Source organism: Stigmatopora nigra, chromosome 12, assembly GCF_051989575.1.
Source record: "Stigmatopora nigra isolate UIUO_SnigA chromosome 12, RoL_Snig_1.1, whole genome shotgun sequence".
Classification (NCBI taxonomy): domain Eukaryota; kingdom Metazoa; phylum Chordata; class Actinopteri; order Syngnathiformes; family Syngnathidae; genus Stigmatopora; species Stigmatopora nigra.
This window is the reverse complement of record NC_135519.1, coordinates 1,704,625-1,717,084: the sequence shown is the minus strand read 5'-3', so window position 1 is coordinate 1,717,084 and position 12,460 is coordinate 1,704,625. Positions and strand designations below refer to the sequence as shown.

Sequence of the window (12,460 nt, the reverse complement as noted above, 5' to 3'; positions counted from 1 at the left end):
AAAGCCTAGTGTGGATAAAGAAGAAAAGTATATTTGTGGATATTTTGGAAATGAAATGTGTATTTGTTTTAGGAAGAATAGATACCTTGATTTATCCATTATAATGTTTATATAAGTTACTCTAATTGAGCATTACGCACTTGTAAGGTTAAACATCATTTGTATAACTAATAAATATGAACAATATACGGTAGTACCTCGACATACGAGCAATTCGAGATACGAGTAAAATTTCGGGCAAATTGTTATCTTGAGATACGAAACACATTTTGATATACAAGCACACAGCAGATGCAAGATGCTGCTCATAAGAACATCATAGGCACTGTCTCTCTCCCCGCAACTCCCTCATGTAATGTCTCTGGTCGCAACTCCCTCTTGTAATGTCTCTGGTCGCAACTCCCTCTTGTAATCTCTCTAGTCGCAACTCCCTCTTGTAATGTCTCTGCGAGCACTGGGCGGAGCATTGCTTTTTTGCATTGCGTGTTTTTCTTTCTCGCTAGTCATTGCGAATGGTGAGGCGATCACTATTTCAAGAGTTATATATACTACTTGTTGACAAGTCGCCATGCATTATCCTATTGTGAGGGCATTAGCGTGCATACATTTTTTTCTTATATAATCCAGTATATTTTACAATAATAAGTTAAATAATAAATAAATACACAAATAAATAAATAACTGTTGCTGAAATATTTATATATATATATATATACATATATATATATATATATATATATATATATATATATATATATATATATATATATATATATATAGATATAGATATAGAGATAGAGATAGAGATAGAGATAGAGATAGAGATAGAGATAGAGATAGAGATAGAGATAGAGATAGACATAGACATAGACATAGACATAGACATAGACATAGACATAGACATAGACATAGACATAGACATAGACATAGACATAGACATAGACATAGACATAGACATAGACATAGACATAGACATAGACATAGACATAGACATAGACATAGACATAGACATAGACATAGACATAGACATAGACATAGACATAGACATAGACATAGACATAGACATAGACATAGACATAGACATAGACATAGACATAGACATAGACATAGACATAGACATAGACATAGACATAGACATAGACATAGACATAGACATAGACATAGACATAGACATAGACATAGACATAGACATAGACATAGACATAGACATAGACATAGACATAGACATAGACATAGACATAGACATAGACATAGACATAGACATAGACATAGACATAGACATAGACATAGACATAGACATAGACATAGACATAGACATAGACATAGACATAGACATAGACATAGACATAGACATAGACATAGACATAGACATAGACATAGACATAGACATAGACATAGACATAGACATAGACATAGACATAGACATAGACATAGACATAGACATAGACATAGACATAGACATAGACATAGACATAGACATAGACATAGACATAGACATAGACATAGACATAGACATAGACATAGACATAGACATAGACATAGACATAGACATAGACATAGACATAGACATAGACATAGACATAGACATAGACATAGACATAGACATAGACATAGACATAGACATAGACATAGACATAGACATAGACATAGACATAGACATAGACATAGACATAGACATAGACATAGACATAGACATAGACATAGACATAGACATAGACATAGACATAGACATAGACATAGACATAGACATAGACATAGACATAGACATAGACATAGACATAGACATAGACATAGACATAGACATAGACATAGACATAGACATAGACATAGACATAGACATAGACATAGACATAGACATAGACATAGACATAGACATAGACATACACATATGGACATGCATGCATACAGATAAAATCTTAAGAGACAATAAAACGTAAAAATAAAGGATAAAAAGCTGTAAAAGCACAGAATACGAGTGAGGGTTTAAGGAGCTACTGAAACAGGCAGCCGCTTTGAACGGCGTGTCGCCTATGATGTAAAAAAACAAATCTAATTTCAAAATATCTCATTTCTTTCAATGGTTCATATTACTCCAATATTTGTCACTTTCGAACAAAAGTCCACATCACTGTGGACGTGGCATCCACCCGCCTGTTAACCTCCTGCTCCATCCTTCCCTCACTCGTGAACCAGCCCCCAAAATACTTAAACTTCTCCACCTAGGGAAGTTGGAGATCACGGCTTGATGAAGCCAATGGAACCACATCACCTGCAAGAAGGCTGTTTTGAGGCCTACTAACTGGACCCCTTCAGCACCACGGCTGCACCTAGATAATCTGTCCAGAAAAGTAATGAACAGAATTGGTAACATAGCCCAGCCCCCACAGGAAACATCTGACTTACTGTCGGCTACGCGGACCAGACTCTGACACTGGACATAAAGGGACCGGACGCCGTGTATGAGGGGTTCCGGAAGCTCATACTCCTGGAGTACCCCCCCACAAGACTGCACGGGGGACACAGTCAGACGCCTTCTCTAAGTCCACAAAGCACATGAAAACTGGTTGGGTGCACTCCCATGCCCCCCGAGGACCCTGCTGAGGGTGTAGAGCAGATCCACTGTTCCACGGCCAGGACGAAAACCACATTGCTCCTCCCGAATCCGAGATTCGACCCCCACGCCCACCCTCCTCTCCAGGACACCAAAATAGACCTTCCCTGGTACACTGAGGAGTGTGATTCCCCCATAATATATACATACCCTCTGGTCACCATTTTTAAAATAGGGAACCACCACCCCAGTCTGCCAATCCAGAGGCACTGTCCCCAATGTCCACGCAATGTTGCCGACAGGACCAAGACACCCACACATCATCCAGACCCTTTAGAAACTCCGGGCGGATCTCATCTTTCCCTGGGGCCTTGCCACTCAGGAGCTTGTTAACCATCTTGGTGACTTCAACCCCAGAGATAAGATAGTCCGCCCCTAAAGTCCCACGGCTCTGCTTCCTCACCGGACAGCATGTAGGTGGAATTGAAGAGGTCTGATGGCCTCCTTCATCCCTGACAGGTACCGGTACCATGCAGGCATGGTCCACTTTTTTTCCATTTTGTTTTTTCCGAAATCCAAACAAGGCTAGAATAGGCTCGGCGTACTCTTGCTTCACAAGTTGATTTGCGCGATGCAAAATCTAATGCAATGAAAAGAGGTAAAGGCTAGATGTCGTCTTCCTCCACACGGTGATATACGCAATGCGAAACCCAATTCGAACATAACAGGAAAAGGCCTTTTTAGCATTTTACATCATCAGGAGCATCATTTTCTTTTACGGTGAAAATATTTTTCTCTGTTGGGGAGTACCACCCAACTTGACGTCAAAGAAAAAGCGGTACCCTGACTTCCGTAATTTTTCACCCTGTCTTCTGCTTGGGAGTTTCGTGTGAGTTGATATCTTTATGAACCTTTTTTATTTAGATACTTACCGTATTTTCTCTCATATTTACTGCCTCCGTGTATGAGCTGTACCCTTAAAATTTCCTTAAAATCGTTGAATTTTACACTTTCGCTCATATTTTTGGTTTTAGTACAAATGTGTTACTTTGAATGGTAAATCTTGAAAAAAAAATCATCACACGTGGTATTTCTGAGATACTGTACTTTTGGAACACGGCAACTATCCTTTTTCAAGGACACCAAATGAGTGGTAACCACGAGAAATACATTTTTAAAAGTGAACCAGTGCTATGAGGAATTTGCGCCGTAGATGCGGTCGTGAAGCTGGCATGATGAGAGGACGTCAACACACTGCTCCTCTTGATGATTTGTTTGCACACTTGGGATTGCCGAAGGCAGTGACAATTGACAATGGAACTCCGTTGACATGAGTGGAGTTTGCAAATATCATCACTGCACACCTGGCACAAGGTGGCCGTTTTTAAGTTGTGCTCAATTAGACACTGATACACTACAGAGCAAATCAACACTCCAGAACTCAAGCCTTTTGATAACACTGTTAATGCTAGGACCAGACATCAAACTTATGCTGCATAGGCTCTGAGCACCCACCTTGTTACTAATCAATGTGTGCGTAGTCCGCCATCTTGCCTTTTTTTCTCGCCTGAAATCATCAAAATGGCGGACATTAAAACTTCTGGCGATTTTGTCAAAAAAGTGAAGACCATGTATAACGCGCACCCGAACTTTGCTTCAGTTTTTTACTACTAAATTTTGTGAGTTATACTCAAATAAATGTATTTTCTATTACAGAGGCATTTTATATAGACATAGTCATGCATTGGGTGACATCTCACGGAACAGTACATTTAAAAAATATATTTTAATATTTTACTCTTTGTTGTGAGTTTTAGGTTATTGTTAGATTATCTTTTGGTTGTACAATTTATTTACCCATGATTTTCTGCAACCTTTATTGTTAATGGCCCATTATTTCACCATCTTTTGTGAGAATAGTGGGTCCTTACCTTGTGTCAAAGTAATTGTCCATTGAATTTTCTACATTTTTGCGACATTTGCTTGTTTGACATTTATTTGGACCTGGCGCTTGCAATGCAAAAAGCAGTTTGATTCTTCTTATAGTGAAAGGTCGACTTGTAAGTATTCACTGCAATTATTGTTCCCAAGTTGATTGGTGCTTTTCAGCCACTATAGAAAATTGGAATACAGTGTTAATTATATTGCGCCCCAATCTGGCTGCCCTCTGAAACCATGAAAAGTAATTCACTGACTCTTGTTTCTTCCAGCTTATTCTACTGTGTCAGGAGTAAATGGACCCCTGGTGATTCTTGATAATGTCAAGGTGAGGCACTTACTCCTTTTGATGAGTTATTTTATGTGTGTCTGCGTGTGTGTGTATAATACGGGTATACCGTATATAATACTAAATGTGTTTATAATTTTACTAGTTCCCCAGATATGCTGAAATTGTTCATCTGACTTTGCCTGATGGAACAAAAAGGAGTGGTCAAGTCTTGGAGGTGATTGGTAGCAAGGCAGTTGTTCAGGTAAGATACAACCACAGTAATACCTCGAATATCGCGGTAAATGTAGACCAGACATGGCCGTGCTAAACGAAAAAGAGGAGTAGGATCATTCCCATTATAACTACCGTAGCGCGCCTTTGCAGCATAAATGAATCTACACTATGGTATTCTTTTGTCCATAATTCAGATGGTAGGAACCATGTTAATCTTAATGTATTCCGCCGTGCGGTTAAGAGGGAGAACACGACAAGTGAATGCCACTCCACTCTGGAGATGTATGTGTGTTGTGGCGATCTGTATTCTGCGAGTAAATAAAAATAAATGTTTTCTTGTGTGGACTAAGGCACCCTGCCTCTGAGGAATAAAAAAATCAATGAGGGATTTGCGCCGTCGATACATTCGTGAAGCTGGCATGATGATAGGACGTCAACACACTGCATGGGGCAACATCAGAAGGCGGCTCCACCAGGAGATTGATGACAACATTGTCAGATCCATTGAATTTAGCGATCGTCTTGACAATGTCGCAAAACCAACAAGTGCAATATTTGTACGAGAAAAGAAACGGCGGTCGCTATTTTCATTGTGTGCCAAAAACCTCTTGCAAAAGCTCCTCTTGAAAAAAGCTCCGATGCGGCGTCTCCTGAAGATTCCATCGATGATCCAATGCCTCCCGAATCTGACGAAGAGGACTTGGACTAAAGTTCCCAATAACCTGTTTTTTTATTATTTGAATCATGTGAAAATGAACTATTTTCACTGAGTACAGTACTTAAAGTGCAACTCGTAAGTCGATTTACTCATATATCAAATCATCGCTTCCCATAGAAATGAACTAAATACAAATTAATTTGTTCCCCCCCCTCTGAAAGAAACACCAAAAAACAATGTTGTATTCAATGTTGATCAAGGTATTTTATAATGTTTTTTTTTTCTCTTTTCAGGTATTTGAGGGAACATCAGGCATTGATGCCAAGAAGACAGCCTGCGAGTTTACTGGCGATATCCTGCGCACACCAGTTTCAGAGGATATGCTTGGTAGGCAGAACATGATACAGATTTTTGATTCAGTTAGTGTGTTATACTAGCAAGTCAATGCTTGAATTGTTGAGAGTAAGAACATGCTAGTTATTTTGTTTATTTCCATCTGCCTGTGAACCATACCAAATAACACTGTCAAACATTTAAACCCTTTATTCGACCAATTGTTCTCGAATCTCAATACATTTGATGATCTCATCATCCCTCAGCAACATATGAATTGCAGCAAAAAACAAAAAAATATAAACATTTTTTTTTCACCAAGTATCAATCATTTCCATCAAGTCAGTGTCTCTGATTATAGACCTGATAAGAGGCAGATGCACTAACTTCCAAAAACACATTCATTACCTTTAGGAAGACATGGGCCATTAATCGTTTTTTAAAAAGCACTGGGCTTTTTAAAACACATGTTCAACACTGTGTGGTTTTACATCTGATTTGATTTGCCATTTGTTCATTCATCTAAAGGAGAAACTCTTCTGTTTCAGGGCGGGTCTTCAATGGCTCAGGCAAACCTATCGACCGAGGACCCAGTGTTCTGGCTGAAGACTATTTGGATATTATGGGTACCTGCTGTTTGTCTTACTTTTTGTTTGTTTGTTTGTTTGTTTTGTTACAATGGGTCATACATTTAAATTAGGAATAATGTCGTTAAATGACAGATGTTTAACATTAACATTTCTTTGCAAGCATACATTCTCAACACAAATGACACCAGTTTTTTCCACACAAGTGTATTTTATTGATCTCCCACCAATACCCTCAACAAAAGTGGGATATGGGCTAGATATTTTGCTTGGCTGACACTTATTTAGTAACAAACTAAACACCATAGAGAAGGTTCCGTATGTTTTTAGCAATGCCCCGTTTATTTGTTGTTGATGTTGTTTTTAACCCACTGAATCTTATCTTCAAGGAACAAATAGATGGTGAAAAAGCACTTTTCTTTTTTGTTTACATTTTGGTCATGCCATATCCACACTTTAGGGTAATCTTAACAATCCTAAAATAACCAATCTGATATTCCAACAGGGCACCATATTTTTTCTGTAGCTAATATTGCTTCTTCGTTGTAGCAAGTTAAAGCAAAGCTTGGTTTGCTCTCCAGGTCAGCCCATCAATCCCCAGTGCCGTATCTACCCCGAGGAAATGATCCAGACTGGCATCTCTGCTATTGATGGCATGAACAGTATTGCCAGAGGACAAAAGATCCCTATTTTCTCCGCTGCTGGGTTGCCCCATAACGAAGTAAGACCACATCCACCCACTAAGCTAACTAACGTTTCCTTTAATAGAACTCCACAAGATCTGATTGAAACTCTACCTTGAAACTGATAAGTACAATAGGCAGATGAATTCACTAATGCATTGTTTTTTGTGGATAATGTACACCAGACATGGCCGTGATAATAAAAAAAACACGATGTAGGATCACCCCTATTATTACTACATAACATACGACATTTTCACACCTATACAAGTACACAAGTGCAAGTATCAAGAATTGTATTTATTAAATATTAACAGTTTACAACAAATTCTAAGGTTTTTATCAAGTTTCAAATGAGACCAAAACATACTAGGATTTTTTTATAGAACCTATAAATGAATTAATTTCGGAGAGAAGAAAAATAAAAAATATCAAACCTTTCCAAACATAGCTTTCATGGCCTAAATATGTAACCTTGCGCTCTTGTTACACACTTTTCAACAAAATTTTACTCTTGAAATAAAAAATGAACAAATCTTTCAAGCACCTGATGGACATTTTTGAAAATGTCAGAAAAATTCTAATAGATAGGCTCCAATTGTTTTATTAGTTAAGAACACTCATTGAACATACTGTATTTTTTTTACCAGTGCATGTGTACTACATGGAAATAAATGTATTTAGTATACATATAGGGAGGAAGTTTGAAAGGATTATACTTCAACATATCTATTAATATAATGGACACAGCAATAACAATGTCACACTACCATCAGTTTCTTTAACTCTTATTATATTATGAGCCCAGATGCAGTATGACCCCTATTCTCATTCGCACCTTATAATTGCCTGATCAAAAGTGAGTCTTACTGTAGAGTTGGTCAAACAAAAAGCCCTCCTAATGATGATCCACTTGTCGTGCCATCTGGTTGGTTCAAAAACTTTGTTGGTTATTTAATTAAGTGCATGTCACTTGGGTCATTCATGTGGGGAGAGGTTGCTCTATCGACCAGGTGCCTGCTTGCGGGGTGCAAAGAGGTGTCGGGATGGATCAATGCACATTAAGTGAAAAGCATGAAATTCCTCTCCACTCCTACAGCACTCATTATACAAAGGAGTGGTGCCTTATTATTGACTTTCAGGTCCAGAGGTCTCTAAGACCAATACCTGACTTACAAGAAAGTTACACATGTATAAACGTAAAATTGTGTTTTTAAAAAAATAATTTCATAGTTTGTTTTATAACTCTTTAAATTTGTTGCAATGAACATGTTAGCATTGCACCAATACAAATAGTGTAATGAATTGAAACTGAATTGTCACCGTGAAACAACAGATGTATACAAATTTTAATTTATCATGACTCAGTTTTGTAAATTATTGGGAAATGTAGTATTCCATTTTTTTTTTTTAACGAGTGTGACTATGAATGCATTTACTGTCTGTTTTAAGATTGCAGCCCAGATCTGTCGGCAAGCCGGTCTTGTGCAGAAGTCCAAAGATGTGATGGACTACAGCTCAGAGAACTTTGCCATTGTGTTTGCTGCCATGGGGGTGAGCATAAAAATTGAATTATCGTCCAATAATGTTTACTATCATACATATCTTTGTTGATAATCCACTTTTAACCCCGATGTGACTGTCTTTCTCCCACCCTGTTTTTAGTCTTTTATTCATTAGGTGATTTAACCTTCAAGTCAGTGTTTTTACTTCTACACCTCTGAGCATACCCTCTTGCTATGTAGAGGTTACTAATTCAAAAGACCCTTAAAACTGCCATCCGAGCACTATCAAATTCTCTTTCTTTCAGCTGCCCCTCCTGCCTGCCTTTTGTGACAGGTTGACCTTTTCCAAACTCCTAATTTGCTTCACTTGCTGAATATTTTCAACCCCCTTTCCCCAAGTTCCATCTAAATGGGATGGCAACTGAGCAAGTTGACTTGCTTTTTCAAAAAAAAAAAATGTTGTTGCAATTTTCCTATTTTTAACACTTTAATTTTTTCAGTATTGATTAGACTTCAATCATATTATCTTAATAAATCAATCAAAGGTCATTAAATCATACTGTAGCAGTTTGAAAAATTGATATCACATCATTGTTCTAAGAATCAATCATAGTGTTGAAATTGCTGATATACATCCCTATTTTTTCTATCATTACGTATTATCGCTAGTGACAATGTATTATTTAGTTTAAATTTTTTGTTAAATTTATTAAGAACTGAATTGGTGGAAAGAAAGCTGGTAATAAATAGACAATTTAACTTGCTTTACTGAGTGGCCTTTGTTGTGCTTCGTTGACATTTATCCATCTGTCTCTTAGGTCAACATGGAAACTGCTCGTTTCTTCAAGTCTGATTTTGAAGAAAATGGCTCGATGGATAATGTGTGCCTTTTCTTAAACCTGGCCAATGACCCTACGTAAGACTGTCAGCATTTACTGACTTTGTATTTCTAGCACCAATGGAGCATGCCATAATTGAGTACACTGACTTTAGAGAATGTGATTTTAATCATCTTAATCAAGAACAGTTTTTACAGTTATAGCATAACTGAGATATTCATTCCTTGATTGATTGGTATAATGAAACTGAGGTTGTTGACGGAATAAAGACTGGAAAATTGAGAGTTCAAAAAATTGGTCGGGACACATGTGAGTAAGTATCTAGTATTTTCTATGGCCTCGATCACTTTAGGACACCAGCAAATATTTGAGGGATAAATGAAACATATTTCTGACAGCATTTTCATCACAAAAACGGATTTGCACCATTTGCAGGCTCAACCACACCACCGCGAAACGATCGATCCCATGCTACCCCACAAAAGTCAGAATGATGAAGCGCTACACAATTACCTTCTTTACTTGCATATAAGTCGCTTTTGTCAGACAAAAAAATATGACTGAATCAAGGGTATGGCTTATATGCGCATAAAACGGGTTTTGCAAAAAACTGCAAATTGACGGTGCTATGACACGATGACGTCACGACAAGATGGCACTGTAAACGAAGCAAATGCCGTGTTCAAAGTTACGTACTGTAAAAAAAATCTAATAATTACCTGAATCAATCACTCAAATTCAATCAGTTTTCCAGATGGTGATGTAGTCTTGAGGATCCTTGAATCGCTCCATGTCATTGACATTTGTACAAATATCTACTTCGTACGTGAAGTTCAATGACCAACCATTTACCCATAAAGTTGTAAAGTCGGAAGGCTAAGCAAAGGAAGGGTGGTTATATATGGCAAGGAAAAAGTACAACTGCTTCCAAATGACTAAGTACATTTTCACAAGCAGTTTTTTTGCAAGTCGCGTTTTTATACGCATATATGCCGTACCCTCGATTCAGTTATTTTTTGTCCTTCAAAAGCAGCTTATATGCGAGTAAGTACGGTAAATCAATTTATTGAACTCAACAAAACGTAAATCTCCAAGAGCACTTCCAAAGTCTTATCTGTGCATTTCAGTGCCAGGCAAGCTACTTCAAAGTGCCACAGTTTGGGTTTAAAAAAAACAAAGTTATACTTTTGCACAACAGCCTCACTCCATCGTCATGTTGAAGCCGAAATTAGGGCTGTGGGGGAAAAAGGCTTTATGAAAACAAAAAAAATTTGTTTGCTCATATCACACGTTCATTCACCGTTTCTTTGACCTTTGGAGCTCATTAAATGTCATCAGCCTAAGAGTACCACATTTCAGCCATAAAAAGTTTCATTTCACACGAAGCTCAGTAGCTCACTGGTGCTTAAGGGGACCACAATAGCTGCACATAACACCAGAAAATTAATCACTGACTTTTTTATTCATGGTTATCAGTATTTTTTTTAATGACTAGATCAGTTATGGGTAGTAGAAGTGCCTTTGCTGGTGACAGGTTGTAATACTGGTGCTTGACCATAGGAAACACTTCTGATGTTGCTCAGAGTTGTCCTCCAAGTGCTCAGGGAGATTGTATGTATGTCAAGACGTAAAAAAAAAATAGAAGGGAACATTGGTTAGCAGGATTATTTAGTAGAGTAGTTTGCTGCTCAAAATGTTGTTTCTGGAAGGAGAGCAAAGGTTTTCTAAAATATCAAACAGACTATACTGAAATACAAACAGGGATACCGGGTTCACTGGTCCCACCTGCTTGTTTAGAATCATAAAAACAATAAAAAGACAATTGTTGCGCTATTAAAAAAGAATCTCTTTTGAAAAAAGGTTTAGATGGAAAAGTTCAGTTACATGCGAGCCCAAGAGCTGTTATTGCCCCTGCTAAGTCTACACTCAGTAATAGGCATCTGAGCATGGTCGGGGCTACGTAACCATGATATAGATGCAGTATGATGAGCTCCCGCCGAGGTGGAACCCTCGCCACCACTTTGGAATGAAGAAAATTATGCTGCCATATTGGTGCGCTTCAATTTTCACCTTTCCCAACTCGATACGAGAACTCCTCTTTTTTGGCATAGTTGGTGAAAATGACAAGCGTGTTTAAAGTATGCATAAAAGGAATATATAATATATACAGAAACAGGAGTATGCCTTTTAGGAAAACGTATGGAAAAGTGACGGTCAATTTAAAAAGAAAGGCTGACAAATTTTACCTATTAAAGCAATGTTTTGTAAGACATTGTAAACCAAAGTGAAAATATTACAAAAATAAATATACAATAGCGGTGCTGTTGCGTATTTCATGCAACTAATTTAAACCACCACAAGAGCGCAGCAAGCTAACGTATTTCAGGTCAGGCATACTCATCGATAAAACATGCAAATGCTCAAAGCTTGAGTTTACACACTTTGAGAAGGTAAAGAGATTCAATCACTCGTCTACTAGGATTCCGACAGCCGTTTCTGGCCACCATGATGTCAACTCTCTACGATGCAGGATTTGGTCAAAAGTAGCGTGATAATAATAACGTAAAACATCCACCCATCCATAAATCACACAATCTATTCCTGCTCCCTGAAACACTTATTTTTCCTGTCGTGACGGAAAGAATCTGCGAGACACGTCGGTGCTGGACGTGCTGGCCAAAGACACCTTTCCTGGTCATTTTGGGAATTATTTTCGCCAGCGAGTTTTTTGGTACACTCGCACCTATACCTCCGTACATCAGGCTTTGTAAGGATTAGAGAATAGATGAATCATAATACATGAATGGGTGGATGTTTTATAACTCCCGTCATGACAAAAAAAAGTGTTCTGAGGAGCACCA

At 38.0% G+C, this 12,460-nt stretch overlaps 1 protein-coding gene across 1 annotated transcript in view; it reads left to right on the top strand.

Moving 5' to 3' along the window:
* atp6v1ba (ATPase, H+ transporting, lysosomal, V1 subunit B, member a) overlaps nucleotides 1-12,460 on the top strand; it is a 34,402-nt gene that overhangs the window by 12,989 nt on the left and 8,953 nt on the right. Inside the window, exons 2-8 of the mRNA XM_077729652.1 lie at nucleotides 4,762-4,817; nucleotides 4,924-5,022; nucleotides 5,946-6,039; nucleotides 6,534-6,611; nucleotides 7,154-7,293; nucleotides 8,708-8,809; nucleotides 9,579-9,676. Of these exons, the coding sequence (XP_077585778.1) occupies nucleotides 4,762-4,817; nucleotides 4,924-5,022; nucleotides 5,946-6,039; nucleotides 6,534-6,611; nucleotides 7,154-7,293; nucleotides 8,708-8,809; nucleotides 9,579-9,676 (667 nt within the window). The remainder of the gene's footprint in view (nucleotides 1-4,761; nucleotides 4,818-4,923; nucleotides 5,023-5,945; nucleotides 6,040-6,533; nucleotides 6,612-7,153; nucleotides 7,294-8,707; nucleotides 8,810-9,578; nucleotides 9,677-12,460) is intronic.